This window comes from Sinohyriopsis cumingii, chromosome 15 (genome assembly GCF_028554795.1).
Source record: "Sinohyriopsis cumingii isolate HCF-2022 chromosome 15, ASM2855479v2, whole genome shotgun sequence".
In the NCBI taxonomy this organism is placed as follows: Eukaryota; Metazoa; Mollusca; class Bivalvia; order Unionida; family Unionidae; genus Sinohyriopsis; species Sinohyriopsis cumingii.
In genome coordinates, this window is record NC_142975.1 from 4,428,292 (window position 1) to 4,456,000 (window position 27,709).

A 27,709-nucleotide genomic window follows, 5' to 3' on the forward strand; every position below is an offset into this window, starting at 1 on the left:
CCCATTCAAGAGGGCTCTCAAAACTCACTTATTTCGACTGCAAGAACAAACTTAAAGACCTAGTAATGTTTCCTACCTTCAATATTTTCAGCATGTTTTTATGTGTTCTAATTTCATGGTGTTTGTTGTCTGTAATAATATCATTATATATGTTTTTTATCTTACAGGTGTTGTCTAATGTTGTAAAGCGCTTAGAACTTCTAAAGATTACAAAGTCCTCATTATTATTATTAATAGTAGTAGCAGTAGTAGTATTTAATAGGAATGAAATTATTACTATAATCAGATAACGTCTCTAATAATGTGGTAACATTTCCGAGAAACACCAGTTTTAGAAACACTATACTATTTAATAAGCATAGTGTTCTGTGTTCACAAAATTAAAAGACATTTATTGCATTTAATATCCTTTTCACCATGAACAAAAGCCATAAAAATGTTGTATGTTTAGTATTTGCAGTTATAAAAGAGAGTTATATCATACTTTCCCCATGCTCATTCACAACGCATGATGTTGTTTCCAGTTGTAGCAAGTAATCGTTTAATGGTTTTAAAAATATTTTAAAAAAGAGTTGACGTTACGTTAACACTGGTTGCCCCAAAGAGTTGACGTTACGTTAACACTGGTTGCCCCAAAGTTATTTAGGTAATAGCAGTTTCATGATGTTTTCTCCTCTGTCCGTTTCTAAAGGAAACCATTTTTATCACAACCGTTCTTCCCCACATGTAATTTCTTTTTTTCATCTATTATGTAGTAATAGTAGAACATTTTTTCCATATAATAAGTCCCTAATATAATTAATGTGATGTAAAGTTTTTGCCAAGAGTCTAAATTCGGTATGGCTTATCAGACGATTCGAATTTAATATGGAATTAACTAATAACTATGATAATGCAATGGTTAATAGGGAAGGTAGACATGTATTTTGCATTGATGTATTTTCCTTCTTTTTAACTGTTGGTCATTTTGTGTCCTTTAATTAACTTTAGTGTTAATTATTTAATTGTTCGTGATGTTGTGCCCTTTATTTAACTAATTGTTCATTATACAGTTTTTATTTATATAGAGTGAAGGGTTTAATTGTTGGTCATTTTGTGTCCTTTATTTAACTATAGAGTTCATTATTTAATTTTTGGTGATGATGTGTCCTTTATTTAACTAACTAATTGTTGGTCATGCTGTAGTCTTTATTTAAGATAGAGTCAAGGGTTTAATTGTTGGTCATTTTGTGTCCTTTAATTAACTATAGTGTTCATTATTTAATTGTTGGTGATGCTGTGCCCTTTATTTCACTAATTGTTGGTCATGCTGTAGCATTTATTTAACATAGAGTCAATGGTTTAATTGTTAGTTATTTGTGCCCATTATTTGACTAAATAATTGTTTGTCATGCTGTAACTATATTTATAAGTTACTGCATTTGTATGGGAAAATATGAACGAGTTGTTTGGATGGAATACTGCACGAACTTGTGAGTGCAGTATATCCTTCCGACAAAACGAGTTCATATTTTCCCATACAAATGCAGCAACCTTTTTATTATATGCTCATTTTTTTATTCTACCTAAGGTTTAATTATATAAACAAAATACACTACAAGAAACAACGTAAATGAATGAATGCCGTATTCCAAAGTAAATACACAAGCGCAGATTTGTCATTACACAATGACATCATTAGTAATGCGCACATAACTCCGCCCAGATAAATTTGAACTTAGTCGCGCGCACGACATAACTTTCGAAAGAAAATGGCGTGTCTAGTTAAAATTGAAATTTGCAGTCATATTGTGAATGAATGCGCATTGCAACAACTGTTCCATCTGATCTGGAATGAATATATTTTGGTATTTTGTTTCAATTCGACGAAAGTTTGTGAGTTTGGACTGGATTCATCTGTGTAAATTATACATGAAATACATCGGATTGAAGTGGCGCGGGAGAAGCGTGTTTACGTCTGCAAATGTGTTTGTTTCTGTCATTGAATGTTTGAAATCATAATGTGGGAAAAATATGAAGTCTTTCAATTACAATTATCAAAAAGACGCTATGGAATTTAATGCTTTTTTCATTTTGAGTGCAGTAAGGAGGATGCAATTGCACTTATCATCGAAATTACAGCACAGTTTCGAAATGTGCAATCCAGATTGAAAACCGATGACATGGCTCATGTAATTCGGATTTGCAGAATTAAGAAAATACATTTTGAGGAAATTCAGGATGTAAAACTGTAAGTATATTTTATTTTGCCATTCTTATCACCAGCTAAAGAAAACAGTATATGCCTTGTCACTTGTATGTTATTTGTAAGGACCTAATCTTCCGTCATTTATATAATGTAGCTAGCCTAACTCCGAAATATTGAATCAACGCGGAATGTGCCAAAACAGCTGGATTTTTTTTTTGCAAAATATGTTTTAGTTCATTCAGAAACAAATTTAAACAACCACAACGTAAAGAGCCTCTTACGCGAGTGTACATGATTTGTTTACAAATCAAAAGTGCTGGCGTCTGAGTCCATTGTTTGTTTACAAAAGAAAGTAGTTCCTTTATTCACGTGAATGCTATATGTGTATTGTCGCGCGCGTTCAGTATCGGGGAATATTGAACGATTCTGAAAATGTAAAGTTAACGGGGGAAAAAAATGAGCATATAATAAAGCCACTTATTTAATTGTTGGTCATTTTGTAACCTTTTTTGGACAGTGGATTCAGATATTAAAAAAAATGAAGCCTAAAATATCGACATATTATATACTATCTACTCGAGTGTACCAAAGTAACCGTAACAAGACATTAAATGATCATTTTTTGTTTTTATTACCTCGATTCAATAGAATACTTATTTACAAATTTCCTCAATTGTATTAACAGAAAATTTAAGGACGAAACTATTAGCTACATACTTTGGTTTCTAGCTATGAAAGAACTATTGTTGAATTTAGATTATACAAAAACGTATAGGGCCTATACATTCAAAAACCAATTAACTAATTTATCAGAACAAGTATTACCAAGCAAAGACAGATATTTAGAAGGTCGAAAGATGAATATATTTGCAAATTGCTATTTTTATTTATATCCCTTGGATGCTGCATTTCCAATAGCTTATATGTAGCATGTTCTTTACGGTTATATGTAGCACGTCATTACGGTGATATGTAGCACGTCATTACGGTTATATGTAGCATGGAGTTCAATACGGTTATATGTAGCATGCAGTTCATTACGGTTCTATGTAGCATGGAGTTCATTACGGTTATATGTAGCACGTCATTATGTAGCACGTCATTACGGTTATATGTAGCATGTCATTACGGTTATATGTAGCACGTCATTACGGTTATATGTAGCGTGTCATTACGGTTATATGTAGCATGGAGTTCATTACGGTTATATGTAGCATGTCATTACGGTTATATGTAGCACGTCATTACGGTTAAAAGTAATACAACACAAAGACTTTCTCATTCACATCCTTTACCTCAAACAATAAATATCAGCAACGCCAACATTAAATTCACACAATCAGTAACCTATGTGTTACTCTGGACAGTACATTTACATTGCACTAGGCGCTATACAAAGTCCTCATTATTATTATTATTATTATTATTATTATTATTATTTAGCATGTTATTACGGTTATATGTAGCATGCCATTACGGTTATAGTGGGTTGGTGGTTCTTCCCGGGGTTTTCCAGGGTTCTTCCTCCACCAATTATACTGGCCGACATGTATAGCCTATCTTGTGCTGAAAAATGGCGTTAAACCCTACAACAACAACAACAACAATCATTACGGTTATATGTAGCATGTCATTACGCTTATATGTAGCATGTCATTTCGGTTATATGTAGCACGTCATTACGGTTATATGTAGCATGTCATTACGGTTATATGTAGCATGGAGTTCATTACGGTTATATGTAGCGTGTCATTACGGTTATATGTAGCATGGAGTTCATTACGGTTATATGTAGCATGTCATTACGGTTATATGTAGCACGTCATTACGGTTATATGTAGCGTGTCATTACGGTTATAAGTAGCATGGAGTTCATTATGGTTATATAGCACGTCATTACTGTTCACGCAGATGAATCAGTATCAAAAGGAAAATTAGTTTGGTTAGAAAACTTACATATTTAAATTACATTTGTAACAGAGACACACACACACACACACACACACACACACACACACACGTGTGAGCGTGTGTGTTTAATTTGAATTGTTTGTTGACTTTTCTCTATCATTATATGTCATGCTTTTTTTTGTATTGAACTTAGTCCACAATTAAATCAATTGTCTACCAGGCTAGTGACATTTTTAACCAAACATACATGCCTGCATACATCATGATAGATAGATCGATACATACATACATACATACATACATACATACATACATATATACATACATACATACATACATAGGTAGATAGATATATACGAGCGGTTGCATATATGTAAAGTTTAAGAGGAAATTGAATATGGATACGTAAATAATTATTCATATATCAGTGTAGTTAATAACACTAATATATACGTTCTAATGATAGCATTGAGCACTGTCCATGTCTTTATTTGTGCCTTTAATGACCTTTCACTATTTTGTTCCTTAAGTTTAGAAATAGAAATGGTCATGCTGAAGATACAAGACCTTGATATAGTAACACCACTTTATGTTGGAATAATAATAATAATAATGAGGACTTTGTATATAGTAATGATAATAATAATGAGGACTTTGTACATAGTAATAATAATAATAATGAGGACTTTGTATATAGTAATAATAATAATAATGAGGACTTTGTATATAGTAATAATAATAATAATGAGGACTTTGTATATAGTAATAATAATAATAATGAGGACTTTGTATATAATAATAATATAATAATGAGGACTTTGTACATAGTAATAATAATAATAATGAGGAATTTGTATATAATAATAACGAGGACTTTGTACATAGTAATAATAATAATGAGGATTTTGTATATAATAATAATAATAATAATAATGAGGAATTTGTATATAGTAATAATAATAATAATGAGGAATTTGTATATAATAATAATGAGGACTTTGTACATAGTAATAATAATAATGAGGACTTTGTATATAGTAATAATAATAATAATGAGGACTTTGTATAGCGCCTAATCTTTAGAAGCTCTAAGCGCTTTACAACATTAGACAACACCTATAAGATAAGAAACATAACAATATTATTACAAAAACAAACAAAATGAAATTAGAAAAACATTAAAAAATTAATAAACATGCTTGGAAGGGTAGTATTTTAAAGTACTTTATTATCCAATTTGTGTTGCTCGATTTGTTTTCCAGTGCAATGATCTGCATGTTGTAGGCAATGAATAATGGTTGTAGGAGGCCCATTGGTTGACGTGCCAGGCTCGAGACCGAAAGGGTGCGGCTTCGAATCCTAACTGGCTTCCCTGGAATTTTTGTGTTGTTTTATGACTAGTAAATATTAGTTCTTCAAGGTTTACCATTTATAATTTCAAGAGTATCTTTCCTTAGAATATTTGACTCAAACAACATATTTTTTCAACACAGAATGTATATGCAAGTTCAGTATTATGCCATATAGATAAATATTTAACATCGAGAATGTGTCACTGTTATGAGCCTATGCTCTAAAAACAAGTAACAAAAAAGAGTGACGACAACAAACTTTGTAAGATTTAACAAATATTTTATTTCCATTGAATACAAAGTGAAAAATGAGAAAAAAGAACTTACTGTTTTATGAATTAAATCCTAATTGCAATCCAAGAATTAAAACATAAGTCCTATCAATGAAAAGTTCTAAATGAATCTCAGTTCAAATCCTGATGAAATTCAAGATGGAAGGCAATGCTGGCTGCAATAGTCAGCGTTGTACTGATGTGTCAACAGTCTCTTATTGCATCACAGAACTCCAGTAAATGTCTTTGTCCAAGAATTATCTGAGCACTTTTGAATTTCCAGAGAAAACAATCACTTGAATTCAATAATTTGAAGAAAAATAAAATTCAGTCCAAATTGGCTACAACATGATACAACTTAACTGTTCAAATGTTAAAGCGCGACTGATAGAATTCTTATCAAAACATCAGTTATACGACTAAGTAAGACGCAAAACAGATTCCCGGATTGGGAATTATATGTTATGCTGCGAATTTAAACATTGTATCTTGTTCATGGACGTTCATCCTTCTGGAAAATATAGAATTTGTTTTACCAATTGACACATAATACTTGTCACGTAGTCCATGTATGGCCTTGGCTCAACTTACTGATTCTTACTCTGAGAAAGATAATAAACAAAAATAAAAATGTTGTTTACCAAAACTGTCACTGATTTTGGAACAAGCTCAGTAACAAGGTACAGTGTTTAAATTCGCAGCATAACATATAATGAAAATTTTAAAAATTAAAAAATAAACATTAAAAACTAACAAAATATCCAATAAAATAAATATTCAGAATTGTCACTACCAGTTTCGCTTCTAAACAATTAAAATGGTAATGTGATGAGGTGGTTATGGGTGCAGATATTTTTTGGAGTTATAGTAATGTATTGTGACCGGATATTTGCATCATTCGACTATATTAGACTATAGTAGACTATATCAGACATAAAGACATTCAGAACTGCATCACATGATAAGAGCTATTTTACGACGTAAACATGCTGTGGTTGGCTAACGTACCTTCAGTTTGGAGGCCGGTCCACATGTTTTTATGAACAGGGGTGAGTTTATTTGCTAATACAAGTTAACATTTAAACCGCTTTTTTGTATATAGGGTTGATTCCATGTAACAGGGTGGATTCCATGTATATATATATATATATATATATATATATATATATATATATATATATATATATATATATATAGTGCGTATATGTGCATTTCACCATTTTCGTTCGTCCATCTACGCTAGACCTAAAGCATGTGTATACCTGCAAACTTTACTTTTTAGCACTTTTTAAACCCAATTTCATGCCTGAAAAGTATTGCCTTTAGCAAGAAATAAAGATATCAATATTAAAATTCTACATATCTCTTTCGTTGGAAATACTTAGGGAATGCATTATTCTTTAAAACTTACAGCAACGACTCCAGCCAATGTTATAAGCAACGCAAGAAGTATGGAACGAATGTAATTATTATCCTTGTTTTGGGGTTCTTTCCTGATATATCCACTATCAGGATATGTTATACTACCCTCGGGTAATATGGCCCATTCCTGATGAGACAATAAACAGGAAAGCTTTGAAGCACATCATGGATGATGCATATGATATAGTTCAAAACGGTAAACTCGCAAACAACATCAGTAGAATTATTTAATTTGACATTATTCTTTTCACGAGATAGAAATGTTGCAAAGAAAGAATTAAAAATCGAAGTACTGGATCATATTTGACGGCCATACTTGGTGCTCAAGTTTTAACTAGGATAGGTTTAATTCATTCTGAAACTACAATACCAGATACAGCTAAAACGGTAATGGAGGTTGTATTGTTACAAAACGGTAATGGAGGTTGTATTGTTACAAAACGGTAATGGAGGTTGTATTGTTACAAAACGGTAATGGAGGTTGTATTGTTACAAAACGGTAATGGAGGTTGTATTGTTACAAGTTATGCTTAGGATGGTATCATTATATCACGAATTCAAGAGTTAAATTAGATTGTGACGTTGGTGGTGATGGTATGATTCTTCTATCCAGTGGTATGTTTATACAAAAATTAATTAGCATCAGTACCAAGAACAGTATGAGAAATTAATCTGATAATTCCACTTTAAGATTCAATCACAAAAATAGACAACAATCTAGACAATTTTATAACCAAACAAAACATTTAACAAAGGCTGATAATGAATCAAAAGAAAAGAATATCAATGAGAAATGTGTGTGTGTGTGTGTGTGTGTGTGTGTGTGTGATTTTGATTTTTAACGTAGCTTTAACAATTTTTCAGTCATATCACTACGATGTCTGCAGTGTGGCAGTTTACAGTGATGTCTAGCACTGGGGCATCATGCTGCAGACATGTAGCATGATGTCCCAACCAGTCACATTATCCTGACACCAGGCCGACCAATCTTAACATTAACCTCTTAATGCTGAGCGCCATGCGAGGCAGCTGTAAGTACCCTTTGTAAGTCTTTGATATGACTCGGCCAGGGATCGAACCCACGACCTCCCGCATCCGATGCGGATGCTCTAACCACTTGGCCGCCAGAGCGGTCAATGAGAAATAAAAAAATTCATAATTGATTTAGGCCAAAATAAAGATCAGAGAATAATGAAGCAATCGTTCCTACAATATTATATTATAACAGGAGCTGATTTCATTGGTTTATTCCCACTCCGGTGGCCTAGTGGTTAGAGCGTCCGCCTCGGATGCGGGAGGTCGTGGGTTAGATACGCAGCCGAGTCATAACAAAGACTTATAAAAATGATTCTAACAGCTTTGCGCTCAGCATTAACAGGTTAGTGTTAGGACAGGTCGGCCTGGTGTCAGGATAATGTGACGGGGGTGGCGGGGGGGGGGGGGGCATCATGCTACATGTCCCAGTGCTAGACATCAGTATAAACTGCCACGTTGCAGACATCGTAGCGATATGACTGAAAAATTTTTACAATTAAAATCACACACACACACACACACCATGTCTACTTTATAAATAGGAATATAAGGTATAAGGAAGTATACGTCCGGAAATGGGGAAAGTTTAAAAACTGAGTTTAGTAAAAGTATAATCATCGCGCTCATGTTGAGCAGCAGGGAGGGTGAACCGGCTCTAATTGGTTCACCCGTATTTTCGCAAAATACGACTTCTTGTGGGATCGCAAAAATCGTTTAAAAAATGCACGATTATCAGTGACGCGTTGAGAGCGTCGCCCTCCCTGCTGCTGTCAATTAAAAATTGCTATACCAAATAATGGTACATTCGGAATCTTACACAGCTAGACTATCCAGAGAGCGAGAAGAAGCACTTAAAATATATATCCCTGTAAAAGAGGAGTTCAAAAAAAATGTGCAATCGCGGCAGGAATCACAAGTTGAGTACGCAGCGGAAACGGAACAGTTGTTTAAACCTATTACCGCGGTTACTGGAGATGTTTTAACTGCTATTAGGGGACCTAAAAAGGAACCAGGTGAGAAACAAGAAAGTCTTATTCAAGTATTAAAAGAAACTGCTGAAAAAATGGCTGCGGTCCAGCCTCAACCTGAAGGTGCTGTTGGAGAACCAAAAAAGGGAAAAAGGGGAGTTGATTTTAGGGAGAAATTTACTGAAGCGGGTCTAAAAGAAATTCAAACTTATGAGATAAAAACCCGCCAGGATGTAGTCAAATTTGGTGAGTTTGCTGTCGAAAGATTTAATTCCAGAGGTGATATTTTAAAACCCGAACATATTAAAGTAGATAAAAAACCGTGGACTGATTGGTTGTATAAAATAAATCGAGGTGATGAACAAATAGACAAGGATAGTACTGATTATAAAATTTATTCGCAGGGGATAACGAATCATAATAGGAATCAAAAAGAACGACAAGAAGAAGAGAGAGAACAAAGGCTAAAAGAAGTAGAAGAGAAACGAAAACAGCGACAAATAGCGCTGGCAGAAAAGAAGGAACGGCAACGAGAAATACGAGAACGAAAGAAAAAAGAAAAGGAGGAGAAAAAAAAACGATCTTTTATTGTTGTTCCGCACTATATACCTTCTCCTACACCTGAAGAAGACCAAGATGATCCTCTTTTATATCTACTGTAGTAAATTTAGAGTATGTGCACTTGGTTATAGCGCCCCGTTTTAAGCAATTCTTAGATTTGTGCGATTGCTTGTTTGATTATTGGAATTCGGCGCCATGGAAATATTTCTGGCCCGAACTAATGAGCTAATTAATAGGAGCAAACGTCACGGAGTGAAGTGTTATTGTGTTTCCATGATGTCCTGGTTAACTAGTAGTGAATTCCGACCAAAACCGAATGACTGTCCCTGTCGTAAAATAGTACATATTAAAATCTAGTGGTATACATCGGTAGCGTGACTGCAAGGACAGTACTTACGGTATTAAACCGGTAAATTACATAAGGGAATAAATAAAAAGGGACTTGGCAGACACCGTTTATGTCGCCATGCGGGCGAATATGGTGCAGTTATATCGGCGAAATGTGCCTGGAAAGCATACATTGACTGGCCTAAGGTGGCGGAGTTAAAATAGTTCTCATTACTAGGGAGTACTCATATATGTTCTAAGGCGTGAACGGTTGGTGGTACGGAAACATAATGAAGCCAAAACACGCAGATGTACGGTTGATAGGTAGTTGGCAGTTTGGTTTATCTGTGGTCTTGCATTAATTAGAGGAAAATTTAGGTATAGAATGGACACGGCGGGCTTTCTAATTTACAACTGGAGTTGTATGGAAGTCGTTGGAAAGTCGGGGTAAACTTATGACTTCTAGCGAGAATCGCGCCAGGGTTTGACAACCGCTCGGTCAAGTAAATACCCGTGTGCGTGTAACACTACCTTCTTCGTCTCAGCAGCAAACAGAACAACAATCTCAACTCTGGTCCGGATTACCATTGAATCCTGCAGAGATGTTTGAAGAAACTCCCATAAAAAATCTTCAATTGCATCCAATGCATCGTTTAATCGATATTGCTGCGAGATATAATTTTAAGACTTATTTGAAACCTGAGTATCTTGGAAAAGTAACACGTGAGCATTGGCCTGCTGCAGTATATTTTACTGCTAACGAATCACCTATTAACCTAACCGATCCCGATTACTTGTTATTTATGAAAAAGGTCGAAGAAAAACGATCAAAAAGTAAGCCTAACACCGGCGCTACTGGCAGTGGTTTAGGAAGTGGTTTTATTCCCTGCCCTGATAGTATCTTCAATGATGTTTCGCGATTAGAAGTTCTCATAGCAGGAAAACGAGCCGGAAACAACTCACCAGAAATGATTAATGAAGCAGCTGATATTTGTCAGCAATTGTTTCAAGGTGGTGTCATGGATGCTAGTATTTACCGAGAACTCGTTGATGAGCTCGTTGATGATTACAGCGATTAAACAATAGTAAATAACATAACATGGTCATATATAATCGACATACACCTGTGCAGATCAGAGCAGTAAACTCACGATTACCAATCTATAGAGCAGCTTACGGAGACGGACTTGGTGATGTGACTCAAAGATTATATGCAGGGTTAGCACCAAAATATGGTCCTCTTGCAAAACAATTATCAATGAAAGCTATTAATGTTGTTAGTGAAAAAGCTCCTGGTGCAATTGTTAGCGCTGCTAGTAAGGCACTTTCGGCAATCAAAGAAAGACGAGCGCGATTAATAAGACGAAAATCAGCACCGGTGAAATTACCAAACACCGAAATTATCCCTGCGGATGTCAGTAAGGTGATAAATCAAGCTGCAAATCAGAGACTAGCAGCGTTAATAAATCAGGAATCCGACTCACAAAAAAATATAACAGCGAATTTGATAGCAGGAAGTGGACTTCGTATGCGACGACGATAATCACCATTTGGAAAAATACGCAATAGTATAAAATGTTCAAACGCATATCCGACCCAGCATTTGACATTGATGCGCCGGTCGAGCGAGATTACTCAGTGCGTGATTATCAATTTTATTCCTATGATGCAGTTAAACCAGAACAACGAGGGCGTATCGAACTTCAAGTTCATGATACAAGTAGATATTTTCTACCTTGTGAGGCGTTTATTGAAGTAGAAGGTGAACTTGTAAAAAAGGATGGTACTAACTACGGTAAGAATGCCCGAGTTGGTTTTGTCAACAACGGAATCATGGCATTGTTTAGTAGCGCCACCTACTTGATTGATGGAAAAAATATCGAATCCATCCAAGATAATATTGATGATGCTACAACAATAATTGGTCTAGCAAGATATTCTGACGATTTTACAAGATCGGCTGGTCCATCAATGATGTTTGCTAAAGATATTACCGACAACGCTGACCATATTCAGTATACTAAAGTGACATTAAAAGATGCTTCTGCAGCTGATCGACCAGCTGACGCCCCCCTTGAGGTCATAGCTAAACCAGCTGCTGCTTTTAATGTTGCACAAATTAGTGCGACTTACAACTTAGGATTTGCAACACGCCGAGCAATGTTGTCAGGGGATAATAACAGTTTTTCGTGCGCGGTTCCACTAAATCACATCTTCGGATTTTGCAGGGATATTAGAAGGGTTATCTTTGGAGCTAAACACACAATTGTGCTCTTTAGAAAAAATGACGACAATGATGCGATCTGGCGAGGAGCTGGTGTTGTTGATAATGCTGATGATAATGCTGATGCTCTTCTTGCTGGCCAAGTAAAAATAACAAAACTTTCACTGTGAATGCCGGTATTAACTCCTTCGGTCACGGAAGAACCTCGATTACTTTCTTTTATGAATCAAGGTGGCAAATCGTTGCTATCGTGGTTAACAGTGACTACAGACGCTATCCAAAGTTCCGTTAGGGGTTTGTTTACTTGGCATATAGTATCACAGCAGGGTGTTTCTGCGCCACGACATATTTTTATTGCTTTTCAAAATAAAACTCGATCAGGTAGCCAAAAACGATCTCATATGATATTTGACCAATTTGATGTTATCGATGTTTCGTTGAGAATAAACGGACAACAAGAACCATCCGAAGATATATCATTAAAATTCGCGCATAATCATGTGGCACGTGTATACCATCGCTTGTCGACGTTCCTGGCGCGTAACACAAATGTGGATACTGGGTTGCAAATATCACAACTGGATTTTAAAAATTTGTATCCGATTTATTACTTTCCACTGGAGCATCTTGATTTATCCAAGCAGTCTGTTGCTGATATACACTTCCGAGCTCATGTTGGTGACCCGCCAGTTGGTGGTGTTGACCCTGGTTACAGATCAATCGCGGTCATACTCAGTGACAAGGCAATGTTACTTGAAGGTATTAGTGGTCGAATGAGAATCGTTGATGCGCCAGTGGAAAATATGTAGACAATTAGATCAATCGCGTTTATTATAAAAATGTCATACAGTCACGTTAATGTCACTTTGACTTCTGGTCAGATAAAAAAATTACAATCGAAAAACGCAAAAACGTGTGGGGCAACGATAACACTAAAAAACGATCAAATTGTTAATGGTGGTCCAAACAAGTTATCGCTGACTAAAACCCAACTAAAACATTTCAATAAAGCAAAACAGGCAAAAACCGGAGTTCAACTTGATTTCGCTCCAAAAGCTATCAAGGATATGGTTAAAATCGGTGGAATATTTCCAATTCTCGCAGCAATACCAGCGCTGATAGCTGCTGCTGCCCCAGCTGTCGCAAAAGCAGCCGCGTTAGGAGCTGTTGGAACAGCTGCTGGAATGGCATTAAAGAAAGCAACTGGAAAAGGATACAAAAAAAAGGACGGGGTCTCAGACTTCCAGGAACTCCACCTTCATGGTACCCAAAACGGTTTTAACACAATACGAAGTATTGCACGCACCGATGTCAAATTTTGATTTGCTCGATGATGCTAAACAACTTAAAATAAAAAAATTCAGAGATGTCTTTATGCGAGATCAGTTACCACGACAACCGAATAATCCAGAAACTGGAATTATTAATCTCGATAACAGTGATGGTTCAGGAACTCACTGGGTTGCTTACGCGATCAGTCCACGTGGAATTATCTATTTCGATTCGCATGGGTTAGCACCGCCAGTTGAATTCCTCAAATATGTGCAAAACACTCCCATTCCAGTCTGGTATTCAACGCTACCAACACAAACACTAACCGATCCACCAATATGTGGCCGTAAAGTATTAAATGTGCTTGACGCGATATCAAAGTCAACCAAACCGCCTCACAAAGTTGTACACGATTATACCGCGGGTCGATTTAAACAATCCTTAAGAGAATAATGGTAGATATTTACGGAAGATCTCTCATCGAAGCAAAGATAAAACGCGGTGATGTAGATTTATCAAAATATGCGACCAAAGATGAAATCTACAATCTTTTATCGTTATCCGGGATAGACCCAGATAAGGTTGCTATTTTTCAGGACCGACATGGCAAGCTAAAAACCAGCAATATCAAATTGAATGACATAGTTCTCAGGGTTCTCGGAGCTACCCCGGATAACATTCCTGTGTTTACTGACAGCGGAAAAATCAGGGATTCAAGTGTAACTGTTGCAAGTTTCAGAGACGAGATGAAAAAAGTTGTAGCAAATCGTTTAAAAAACACCGGTGACACAATGACAGGTGAACTCAGCATGAAAGGAAACAAAATAGTTGTTTTAAGAGATCCAACATCCGATGAAGATGCTGCAACGAAAAAGTATGTTGACGTTAACTATGGCACCGTAGATAATAAATTATCCACGTTGCGGGCCGAATACGACGTTCACGTAAACGCGTTTTCAAGACTTCGTAGAAACTTGCAAAAAATTAATGAAACCACAGAAGGATTCTTCGGCAATCCGCACACCGTTGACATAAATCTTTCTGATATCAAAACCAACATTGACACGATCAAACAAACACAGCCAGATATCGTAAGTGGGATTCCTGATATCGTTAATAAAACCAGTTTCATTAAAATCCCACCTGGAGTTACTCCCGGGCATTTTGCCAACATAGTATACACGGTATCATCTGGGTTTGCAACATGGTCTAAACAAAATAATACTATCAAATACTATCAAATACACCGCAACAGCCACTGGCGTGTACAGGTTTTCTGTGTTCTGTGCTGCAAAATTTGAGATTTTCACAACATATCCCTGGCGACATTCCACCGACAGGTTTTCCGGGGTTGTGACTGTAATAATAAATAGCGGAACCGAAGAGAAATGTATACTGGAAGCAGCCGATAAGACATTAAACGCAACATCTTACTGGTGGTGTTTGGAATTTGTAGCTGTAACACCTCAATTGGTTACTGCGTAAGATAATAAATGACCCCGTTAACAGAGTCAACGACAACAGCATCAACAACAACATTAGATGCGCAACAATATAGATATGATCAAGTGCGCGACTGGCAATCAGAGTTAAAAACCCTCATCGACAAAAGCAACCTAAAAGTAAAAAAATATAAACGACGAGCAGTCATCCTGGATGCGTTAGTATACTCAGTATCCGCGTTAGTTGCATCCACCGGAGTAGTATTATCAGCGCTAACACCAGTAACAATCGCAGTAACGATATGCGTCTCTTCATCAACTACCATCGCAGGGGTTTTTAATATAATCGCGAAAAATATATCCTCGTGCATGAGCACAAAATTGCACGATTATATCATACAACTAAACACAGCCGCAGCAGCATACTCAAAATTATCGTATTTGATATCATCAAGCATCGACGATACAACAATATCAGATTCCGAATTCGCGTTAATGGTTAAGATATACGAAGACTGCACCCGCCATTTAAAAACAACAAAGATAGATAATGACAGAATTACTTCAACAGATAGTCGAAAATACAAGCCCCAAAAGAACTTTGATGACAACGGTAAGTTCGACTAACCCTGAATTTAGTATTAATTTTCCAACTGCAATTCCCGTGAAAGAAATCGCACTAGCACAATTACGAGTGTATCACAGTTGGCCCAATATCAGATCAAAATCATTTGGTGGATTACCAGCGAATAATTCGTTTGTGTTTGCAAATAATAATACAGAAGATGGTACACCAGACTGGAACGTCATTGGGATACCAACCGGGTCTTATCAAATCGAAGAAATCAATGAGAAATTACAACGTCGAATAAAAGATATCACAGGAAAAGAATCCAAGATCAAAATAACTGTTCATGAACCAACTCTGTCTTCTGCGATCGAAATAAGCACCCCAGACTACGCCGTAGATATATATCAGAGTTCGATCAGAACAGTGTTAGGATGGCCTGACATTTCACCTGAAGCACCACCGATACCACCAGAACCGAAAAAGTCTGATTATGTCACGGACAATAAGTCATATCACGATGATGTCATCACCATGATCCTTTCTCGTGTGCGAGATCTAACAAATCCAAGTGAATACCGTAATGGGTTTTGTTTTTTTGAAAACAATGGGGTTTGGACTTCACTGGATCAAGCTGATGTTTTGGGATATTTCGATACCCTTAATAAAGGATATAAGGATAAATATTAAATCAAATTGCACATGACATTGAATTGTTTAACCTACGACTTATTCAAACTGTATTAAATGCCAAAGATGGTTCTGTCAGAGTAGGGTTTGCAAATAGGTATAAAATACACGTAGATGATATTTCAACATATAAATTTCCAGGGTATATTCCACCAAACGAACTCAAAAAATCAGTCAATGATATCATTGATGAATATTTTCCCGACATACTTGCTGCGTGGAGAAAAACACTGCCACCAGCAACTATTCTCCGGCACAACAATGACCCAGAAGGGACAGGCCGACATGTGTCCCCGGAAATTGTAAATATAACTAATGTGGTCGCGATCAATCTTGTGTGTGATGTAATCGATGGCCGATACAGCACACACACGACAGTATCAAATCAAGTCCAGCAAGGATTTGTTCTTTATTCATTCACCCCGAGAAAACCATCTGGATATCTGATTACGCAAGAGCCGATCAATCAGGTTTATTTGCAGTGTTATAATCCACTGTTATCAAGAATAAATTTCAAACTAACGGACCAATCTGGCCATCTTCTGGATTTAAGAAATGAAACGCTACATATTAATCTGCTTGTAAAATCCTAAGGATTTCTATCTTAAAAATCTCATTAAAAAAAAGTAATTCTCCTGACAGTCAGCGTGGATATTTTTTTTTTACTGTCGCTCAGAATTATAAGAAATTTATTTTTTACTGAAAAACTGTCAAATTTCTCAATTCGGAAGGGTAATATGCCTGTCAAAATCATAAAAATCGACCGATTTGCTAATTCGGAAGGGTAATATGCCTGACAAAATCATGAAAATTTAGTAAAACAAGTATATTGTTTGTTACCCCTGCCGATCCTTGACTTTGTCAACGTCGACCTTACCACTTTGTCAAGGGAAGTAATTGGAGATATTTACTTCCGTGTTAGGTAGCACGGAGAACCGTTTACCTGTTTTAGTGTGTATAGACGATTCGTTAAAGTTAACTGTATAACGTATCATTTGACTTTTGGTTGTTGCAAAATAATACTTGAAATTATTTCAACTTTTCAGGATATTACCGCAGAGGATAATGACATCGAAATCTTCTGAAAGTCAAGGGGAGGAAACTAATTGCATGAGATATGCTTAACGGAGTTATCTCCCTTAAATTTACATAAAAACCCTTACACAATCTAACAATAATGAAAAAGAATCATTTGATTATTTTTTTTTGAGAGGGCGGATTTGTATATATTTTCTGCGACTTTTCGTATTGAAGATACACAAATATCAAAATACTTGCTAGCTGCATACATCGATTGAAATTTTATTTTTTCGTTTGTCTTTAGATTTATAGATACAACTGCCTTGGCGCTTTTGTCGTGACGTCCAGTGTTTCCAAGTTCACAATTCTTGCTCTGCGTGACAATTCTCAGATTGGATAAAGAATTATCAAGTTTCTTGTTGTTGATGTGATCGATCACAAAACCATCTTCGATCACTCCGTTAAATACCTCAAACACGAAACGATGACAGAGATATCTTTTCTTCCCAACGGTAAATCTAAGATAACCAGCATTATTAACAGTACCAACTGATTTTTTCAACTTACAATTTCTAATATCACCATTACGATTCGCTTCGTTATTGTTGATGATGGGGTGTCGGACAAATTCCTGATTCATTTTATATAATAATGTCATTTGTCTAATTTATATTTGTCTGAGAACTTAGTTATATAATCGCGTTCACGTTTCAACGCATCATATTTATTGTTTTTGTTATAATATCTTTTAAGTTCCCTGTTTCGCTTACCGCCGCAACACAATTGTGTTATACCCCTGACTCCAATACTACATTGCAGACACGGTATTGGTCCGAAACCCCCTTTCCGAATGTTTTGTAAATGTTCTCCACAGAATTCTTTTCTGCAGGATTTGTTACAAGGAGTTACAGATCCCACTTGAAACCACTTGTACTGATTGGTTTGAGGCATTATATGTATATTTCTTATTTAAATGTTTGTCTTAAATATAATATGGATGAGTTTGAGAGATTATCTGCAATCAAGCCCCGGAAAGCTTCTAGATTTGATCTCGACAGACTAACCCCTGATTCGCGAAGGCGAGCTCTGACTGGTCTGTTTGATATTATCAGAGATGCCAAAGACGAATTTCGTAATGTTGGAGCATCTCACGTGTAGTCTACATTCAAAATTATACACGACGACGATGTCAAGGACGTTACAATGAGTGATGCACGAGCGAAAACAATTATCGATTACCTCAATCAGAAATATCATTTCAGAATAAAGTTTATTGTGCAGGCGGATTCCGATACGTGGATTATCCGTGACAAACGTGACCCTGTCCTTGCTAATGGAAAAACCGCTCTGTTAATTAAAGATTCCAAACCAGGAATGTTGACTGGGATTGATAAACCATATTACGCTCGAGCATATCCTGTGACCGCGGTCATTTATGGAATCTATCAGCTAAATGATAGACCTAACATTAATGATCTTACCCCGATGAGATTTTCAAAGCTGAATTGTGTAGCCGAGCGAGTAATAGAACATTTTAAAAATGCGAAGCGTGGCAACGGTTTAATTGATCTGCGACGTGAAAAAATAAACAAATGGGCAGAATCGGTTAAGGATACAGGGGCGTCAATAAACGATGTCGCTGAGTTATAAAGTAAATTAAAATTTCCAATGATAGTAAAAACGATAACGGGGGAGGTTTTATATGAATCAGTAAATAAGTCAATGGGAGCACCAATTGAAATTATTGACCACAACGCTCACGCTCGGACTAGCGCAGTAACAATATTTCCACGAAATCGTATTGTGAGATATTACTCGTCAGAAAGCTTTTGGGATGGAATGTTCGATGCTATCAGCCGGATAAGCAAAAACGACCCTGTGTCAGTGTGGTTGTTTAAAAGTTCCGAAGATGGCGAGTATGATCAATTTGTAAGACCTAACGCCGAATTATATCGTAAAGAATCTCTCCACGAAGAAATGAGAACTCGCACAGAGATACTCAGAAAATACTGAGCAGTTATTAACTAATTGTTTTACGGTTCCGTCAGTTGCTGCCCACGCCGCGGGAGGGAGAAATTCATGGAGACCAACACACGCTGAGTTCCTTGAAGATGTCCAGGATAGTTGTATCGAATACGGACACGGCGGTTTGTGGAACACCCAGCATAATAGCAGCGAGATGATTTCCGTAGATATGACCGCGTGTAATCCCGGAAGTTTTCTTGGGATGGGCGAGTGTGCTGGAGATTTTAAAAGATTTGGTCATCCTTGTCATGAGATGGTAAGAGTATCAATTAATGGTCCATTACCTGATTTTGATCTGACAGGATTTGCTCGTGTAACGTCGTTTGAATTTACTATGAATCTTCATCCTTGCTGTTATGTTTGGTTTGGCAGACACTTTTCGGAGAAACGTTGGGCGCCAATAGTGTTATTACGATATATGCTTGACAGTAAAATATTGATATCGTTGGTTGTCAGTGAAGCAATTATATCATATCGGCCGCAGACTTCGGTTTGGTTACCAACACCAGAGCGTATCAGTCTCGATGAAGTCATCGAAGAATGCAAACAGGAATATCCAAACGATTCTGTTGATGTCAATGTTAATGATGCTTCTAATATTCTTAAGATTAATCTCAACAACAGTGAAAAAACAGCAAAGGATCTCGGTAGAAGAATAATCGGTAAATTTACTCAGGGTGGTGCATATGATCATAAACGGCATCACTCACAATAGATTAAGGATGATGTTGAATTAGATTTTATAATTAAGGATGCCACTGCGAGAAATATACTTTGTAATCGGGAGGACGCCTACTTGTCTGACGGAACACGGTTGGGTACAATTGTTAGTTACATCAATGGAGAATCACCTCAGTACACCCATTTAAGATCTTCGATGCTCGCTTATGTTTCTATAAATTTGCTATCGATGATAAATAGATTTCCTGACACTGAAGTTAGAGTTGCTACGGATTCATTTTATATCGATAAAAAATATTCAGAATTACTGGCTCGTTTCAAAAGCAATGATGACTCATGGAGTTCATGGAGAATAAAAAAAGAAATGTTACATTGTTATTGTGAATCCGCTGATGTTGCGGTTAAAGATAGCTATTGCAAATCAGAATTATCAGAAATGTCGTCGGCGCCGTCTGTGTATGATCCAGTATCCAGACACAAGACTGTTAATTGAACGGGGCAGATGGCTCTGGTAAGACAACTCGAGTAATCGAATTATTTCGACAGAATTCAGATATAATCGTGCTAACAACTACACACAGACTCACGCGGGAGATGAAACAACGAGGAGTCAATTCTAGTACTTATCACAGCTTTTTCCAATACAGCGGTGGTGTGTGGACTTCAGATCGAATGGGAGAGAAATATATTCCAGAGGTTATTATTTGGGATGAAATATGTACGGTACCGTTAGAAACATTAAAAACATTTCTCGATTGGTTATTAACAAAAAATACAGCAGTGATAATGTGCGGCGATAACGGTCAGCCACCTCCCTTTGTTGGACCATCTCCACACGATTGGTTGAAGAATTTTGTTGATTATTACGAAGTAGTGACTGATGATCACAGATCTCTCGATGCAGAATTAAAGGAATTTAAAACATTAATCAGACTACAACCGAATAAAATTCAATGTGAAATTATGCGCAAGGTGATTTCAGAAACTTCCTTGAACGACTTTTGGAAAACGCGGAGACCAAACGATTTGATAGTGGCAAGTAGAAAGATAGTCAGAGACACACTTCAACAGCAGTTATTTCAATTATACAAGAAAAAATTTCCAACACTGCCAGTGCCATTGTGTTATAGACCAGCTGATTCGTGGTTACAGAATATCGACGATGATATACCAGGACAGTCAGGGAAACAAAACCTCGTATTAAATGATGTTGTCACAGTTGATGTCAATGTTGTTGAAGATGCACTGCACGCCGATAAATCCCTGTGGACGCTAGGATACGCAATGACGATACATTCATCTCAAGGACTATCTATCTCTGATACAGTTGTTTGGATGATTGATGATCGAATCGAGTGGTCAAACTTAGTTTACTTAGCTGTGTCCGGAGTCAGAAGAATATCTCAACTGCGAAGGATTGTCTTGGATGAGTCAATGGCTGATGAAATTAATAATGAAAACAGTAATGATATAATCAGAAAAAATTTAACTGGTTACAAACAAAGTGACAAAAAAAATAATCGAGAATTTGACCTTAATGTTGAATTTATCATGACACTGAAACAACAGCAGAATAATCACTGTGCAAGCTGTAATTGTATAATGTTGAGGCAGTATTCGGATAAACATTCAAGACAATTCACCGTAGATAGAAAGATAATCGTCTTGGTCATACACGAGACAATGTGATGCTGACCTGCCTCGAGTGCAACCGGCGTAGGGGTGCTGACACCCTTGGCGCTAGTAAAGTGATCTGGGTGATAATTGTGTGTCCTCGGGAATTACTTGTAATTGTTCACGTGTGAATCCACGTTGAGGAGCAGTTGAATCCAGTTTGTAGATTGCTGGTCTACCAGTAGATCTAGTTATGTTAGATATCTTGTGTGTAGTGATGCTCCAAATAGGATCAGTCGCTCTTTTTTAACCACCTTCAAATTCATCTGGTTTATATAAATATCTCACAGTGACATCGCCCAGTATCGGCTGTGTTGAAAAATCACGTCGCTTTGGTATATGTTTTTTGGTAATTGCGTTAATAGGTTTCATGTTGGTTGTTCGAGTAATTTCATTATTTAATGCAGCTATCACATTTGGTAATCTTGCAACCCATTCGCGTGATCTCTTGTCCTGAATGAATTCCTTCGCGTATTGATATCCAAATAACCGCTCAGCAGGAGTTCGATTAAATCGCTCAACAATTTCCTGATCACGATGAATTGCAGTATGCTCTCGTCTGATGGTGACATTATGTTGCTTCATCAGCGATGATACTATACCCTGAAATTCTTTGCCAGGATCAACTTGTAAGAGATGTGGCCATCGTAGACCACCTCGTTGATAAATTCGTTCAAAAGCAGAAGCAACCTCAGATGCTGTTTTAGTCGTTAACGGTTCCGCATCTTTGTATCTACTTGCAACATCAACTACAGTTAACGCGTATTTATATGTTATTTGACGTCTTCGGATTTTAATAGTATCATGTGGCAGAAATAATATATCAGCCTGATGAACTTCATTAGGAACACTAACATCAAAATGTGCGAAGTGAATTTGTTTAGGCGGTGGTTGGTAAATTTGCCATATTGCCTGTTTGGATAACCAATTTTTAGCAGTAACGCGAGTAACTTTTGCTGCTTCAGCGAGTTTACTAATTGCTGCGCTACCCCTCCAATATCCTTTTGGGGAATAATAAATCGACTCCATTTATAATTAATTACCAGCACCTAGCGCTAATTTACCTTTCATTGCGGATTTTATTAACCAGCTAGCTAATTTTTCCTTGAGAGATTTATCAGTGATGGAATTTAGCGCGTGAATTAATTTCACATCTGCGAGATGTCTATGCTGCAGATCTTTACTTTTATAAGCTACATCATGAGCATGACACGCCTTATCAATAGCGTTTATCGGATACTCACCTGGTTTTGGTTGATCTCGGTCATCAAGTCTGATATCAAGTCTGGTTCCAGGACCGCAGTAATTATATCCTGGAAGATGTTTTTCTTCTGGGTATTTAGCCCACGGAGTCCCAGGTAGTTTTGTTAATTTTGCTGCGATGTCACCTCCGTGTTGCTTTTTTTTAACTTGATTTTGGGTTTGACTTTTGGCTTTGGCTTTGGTTTTTCACCTGACTTGCCAGTGGAAATAAATTTAAATTTCTTTGTACCGCATCGCTCACACTTGCCCGTAACCGCAGATCTATTATTTTTTGTTGTAATGGTTGTTAGATCACTTGTTGGTGTGCGCGCCCTGCATTCACACAATATAAATCCATATTTATTTTATATTATTCTAATGGAGATCACTGATGTTTCTGCTACAAAACGACGAGAACCAGCTAAGCATCACGCAGAGCTACAAATTCTGTTCGTATGATTATTATTGGTGCATCTGGAAGTGGTAAGACGCAGTTGTTACTTAATTTAATAATGAAGTGGATGAAGTGGGATAAATTATAACTGGTAGCTCCATCTGTAGACGATCAGCGTTGTTATGATGTAATAAAATATTTTAATGAAAGCGCAAAATCGTTAAATGAAAACGGCGATGATGTTGTTGAATTTATAACTGACATTAATGAAGCGCCAAGTATTGATGATATTGATGGGTCAATTAACAATTTAGTTGTTTACGATGACGTAATGTTGGATAAACAATCAAATCCTGCCAGGATAATTTCCAGAGGTAGACACAAAAACACAGATGTAATTTATGTAACCCAGCGGTATACACAAATTCCTAAAGTGATCAGGGATAACTGTAATATTCTTACTGTCTTTAACGGAGTTGATACTCACACGTTACGAAATATTCATCAGACCTGGTGTAGCGGCGATATGAACATAAATAAATTTAAAAATTTCTTTAGTCGTGCTAAAATAATCCCACATGGGTTTATAACAATAAACTTACACGATCCTAGAATACGGTATCGAATCGGGTTAGATAAAAAATTTTAATTGACAGCAGCAGGGAGGGCGACGCTCTCAACTCGTTACTGATAATCGCGCATTTTTTTTAACGATTTTTGCTATCCCCCAGGAAGTCGTATTTTCAGAAAATACGGGTGAACCAATTAGAGCCGGTTCGCCCTCCCTGCTGCTTGTTGTCAATTGTTCCTTTCTCGTACGTCTCTGATTGTATTTTATGTAGAAGAAAAATGTGTGCTCTCAGACTTTATGCACTCAGCAGCGGACTTTGCAACTTTCAAAACTTATAATAGTATGTAGTATAATGATGTATATCGTTATGTCCTCTGTCTGCGCGTTATACAGGTGTAGCTCAATTTTCAAATGATCCCATTACTTCTCTCGTTTTCCCAATGTCTTGACAAAACCTGGGTACCACGAAATATTTGGTACCGTGATAGTTTTTAACATACCGCGATACTAACAACGGTATAAACTTGATATTAGGTACTAACAATTTAATGTTCTTCGTCAAGGACCTGACAATTTAAGAATAATTCTGCCTCTCAATTACAGGAAGAAATATCTAGCTTCGATTTATAGCAAAATAACACCGTATCATATCCCTTGTATCATTTGAATAAAAATATGATCTTAAAAACAAAAGAAATAAAATATCTCAGCTCAAAAGAAAGTTGCAGCACCATCCCACTCCCCGAAAAATGAATTTCCAAATACCTTACAGTCAATGAGTCTGCTGCGTGTATGTTGTTTATGCTGTAATCTGTAACTATGTGGAATGATGAAGCTTACAATATATACAAGACACTGAGAAAGTTGATACTGAAATATACAATTCACTAGCCGCACTACCGGTATAATAGGTAGGGAAACTTAATTTTATTTATCAAACAGAGCCAATAAACATAAAACTAAAAAAAATATATTAAAAAAATATTGAGTGGATTTGATAAATTGCGTATATTTCAACCAGAAAACAAATCCTCTCACAACAGTCATAGAATGAGTGTCCATCTTACAATGGAAAACATGTACTTAACACATTAATATCTGATAGTAAGTAACTAAAAATGACATTTCTTTAAATCCTTTTTTTCCCTCAAAGTTGTATTTTCCAACATGAGATGAAATGATCATACATATAGTTATAATTGTAATATTTTAAAATTAATTTGTGAGAAATATGACTGTAAAGTAAATAATAAAACCGCCCTGTTAATATCATTAAATTCGTAACAACAGTACTTGGGAAATTTCGTACATTCCTTACTCAGAGAAACTGTTGAAGAACCGGTAAAGTGAAAAGCACTGGGCGGGAAAATGTACAGCGGTAAACCCATATTCCGGTAATGTCGTGCACATTTAATCTTTGCCAAATCCTTTAATTTCTGACTCTTCCTCAAAATTATATAATTAGGATTTGTTAGCTTCCATGTCTTTAACAAAATTCATCTTTTGTTTCTTATCGTCTAATGATTAATTTATATCTATTGTTACAGCTCTATTTCCTCCAATACACTTTTCTGTGGTTTTTGTTTGAGCACTGGTTTCAATGATTAGTTATTTCTGGATCTATCTGTCTTAAGATTCTTTTGTTATCATTAATGTTGACACTAATGTTTAGAACGTGTGTCTTCAGTGTGGCATTCATATGCTAGGTTGTCAAATGTCTATTCGTGCCTTTAATTTTAAATTTTTATTTTTCAAAAAGTCTTTGGAAGGATTTTCTAGATCTTACTTACCAAAAGCTTTACTTGTACTTTCCTTTAAGAGATTGCCGTCTTTTGTTTTCCTTGCTTATACTTTCTCTCCATCTTTATATTTTTAAGTGTTAAAATCTTGCCGCGACAAGACTGAGTAGGATACATTGGTGTGTCCTTGGGCAAGGCTGTATACACCAGCTACCTCGCCATGATAGAACTTTCCATATGTTAATGTGCCATTCAACACCAGTCAGCCAGTGAGTTAATTTTGTGTAGCCGAGATAAAAAGAAAATACAGGATGCTTTCATCTATAAACATCTATTTATTTTTTCTTTAATATAGTCTAGACGTGAAATCAAAATGTAAAAATTAGCTGCACGAGTGAAATTGAATAAGACTGCTAAAGTAAAGGAAATATGTATCCTGAATTTCGACAAATGTTTATACGCCCACGTCTACTCATTTGGTTTCAGAACCATTGTAAATCAAGCTCGTTACACCAAGAAGCAACTAGTCATACAAATTATCAAATCTGTCGGCCAAGACAGAACAAGAAAAAGAAAATAATTGTTTCTGATAACACAAAACTTATTGTTCTGTATTTTTTCATTGCATGCAATTCTGCTTCTCTGTCATCAGGCTGGTTCTGAAAAAAAAAAGTTCAGTTACTGTGCTTCACAGAGAAAATGCATTTTGGAAGAACACGAGCCATCATTTCCAATATATTGTCCAGACACCTTCGCAAACCTCCCACAGTCTTCTTCTTGATTCCAGTCATCAGGTTGACCTGATGCCCAAAGACCCACTCCAGCCTTTCCGATCATTCTTTGGTCACCATTGCCTTTAGTCCAGTGCCAGATGCCTTCGTTCAGTACATCGGTACCGTCTATCCAAACACTGTCCGGCGCCTCTGAAATTATAGAATGTTGCAATGAACTGATAATTTATGAAGAATTCAGACTGAACGTTTATCTTGTCCTCGGAAAACTACTAGTCTCGTTTTCATTTGCCGGGAGAAGGTGCCTAAATGCAAAATAATTATCACTTCATCCATTATCCTTTGTGTGTCAGCCACTGGATGTTTGCTGAATACATGTTAGTTTTGCATGTTAGTTTAATTTTATTTGTCTCGGGTTTGCAACTGTTCGTACTTGCACTGTTACCTTTGATATTTAGTCTTGTGTTTACGTTTATTTGGAACGGTTTGTCCTCCTAAATTTGTTCTGGTGCAATTCTTTATATTCACATTTTTAGAAATTTACCTTTCATCGTCACAACATAGCGGATATGTCACCTGATGTGATCATTCGGAGTGAAACGCATATTGACGAAAATTATTTTGATGCCGTGATCCTTTCTAGTGACATCCCAAATAATCAAGAATTCCGGAAAGACAGAAAGGAGATGGTGAATAAAGGTGGGGCATGTGTTACCATCCCTGTCAAACCAGATTGCAAGTGTGAAGAATGCACAGGTCTTTTACCTTGCTTGCAAGCTAAAATCGATACTAATACAATGCTCAGTTAAAAACTAGCTTATGATTGGACAACCAAAATTGATTCTTGATGCATCACTTAAAAATTAATGTATCAAAAACCAAAGCTACAAAAGTACGAAAATCATGTTAGAATGTGATTTCAGGCTAGTTACATCAACTGGGACATTTGTAAAGCTAACCTTGGTACCAGAGATAAATCACATTGTGGTCATTTAACGGATACAGTGCGAAAATTTTACTCTTGAAATAGATCAACAAATCACCTACCAGATGGGGTCATCTACTTAATCTGAATAACCGTCTGGAGCCAAATATAAAGAGTAAATCGATGACGTTTTGGAAATATATGATATCTAAAACATAAGACACCATGAACGAAGGAACTTAAAAAAATTGAATTGAGTAACAACATAAACAGCTCAGAATAATGGAGACATGTTTACTGAACAATTCTTGACTCAACATATGAATGCATGACAATGATTCATAGTTCTGCTTGATGGGTGGAAATAGGAATGAGGATGCTAAATTCCAAAAGGTTGTCCAGATAAGATGATAATGTTAATTCTGACAGAAATCGAGGATACAGTAGCACTAGACCTTAAGTCAGTCTATTTATC

The 27,709-nt window shown here is 36.4% G+C and overlaps 1 protein-coding gene across 1 annotated transcript in view; it reads right to left on the reverse strand.

Annotated features, from left to right (window-relative positions):
* Nucleotides 1-24,744: 24,744 nt before the first annotated feature.
* Nucleotides 24,745-27,709, reverse strand: part of LOC149781147 (C-type Lectin CRL-like) — a 36,710-nt gene continuing 33,745 nt past the window's right edge. Inside the window, exon 4 of the mRNA XM_089935257.1 lies at nucleotides 24,745-26,501. Coding sequence (XP_089791383.1) covers nucleotides 26,257-26,501 — 245 coding nt within the window. The 3' untranslated portion in view covers nucleotides 24,745-26,256. The remainder of the gene's footprint in view (nucleotides 26,502-27,709) is intronic.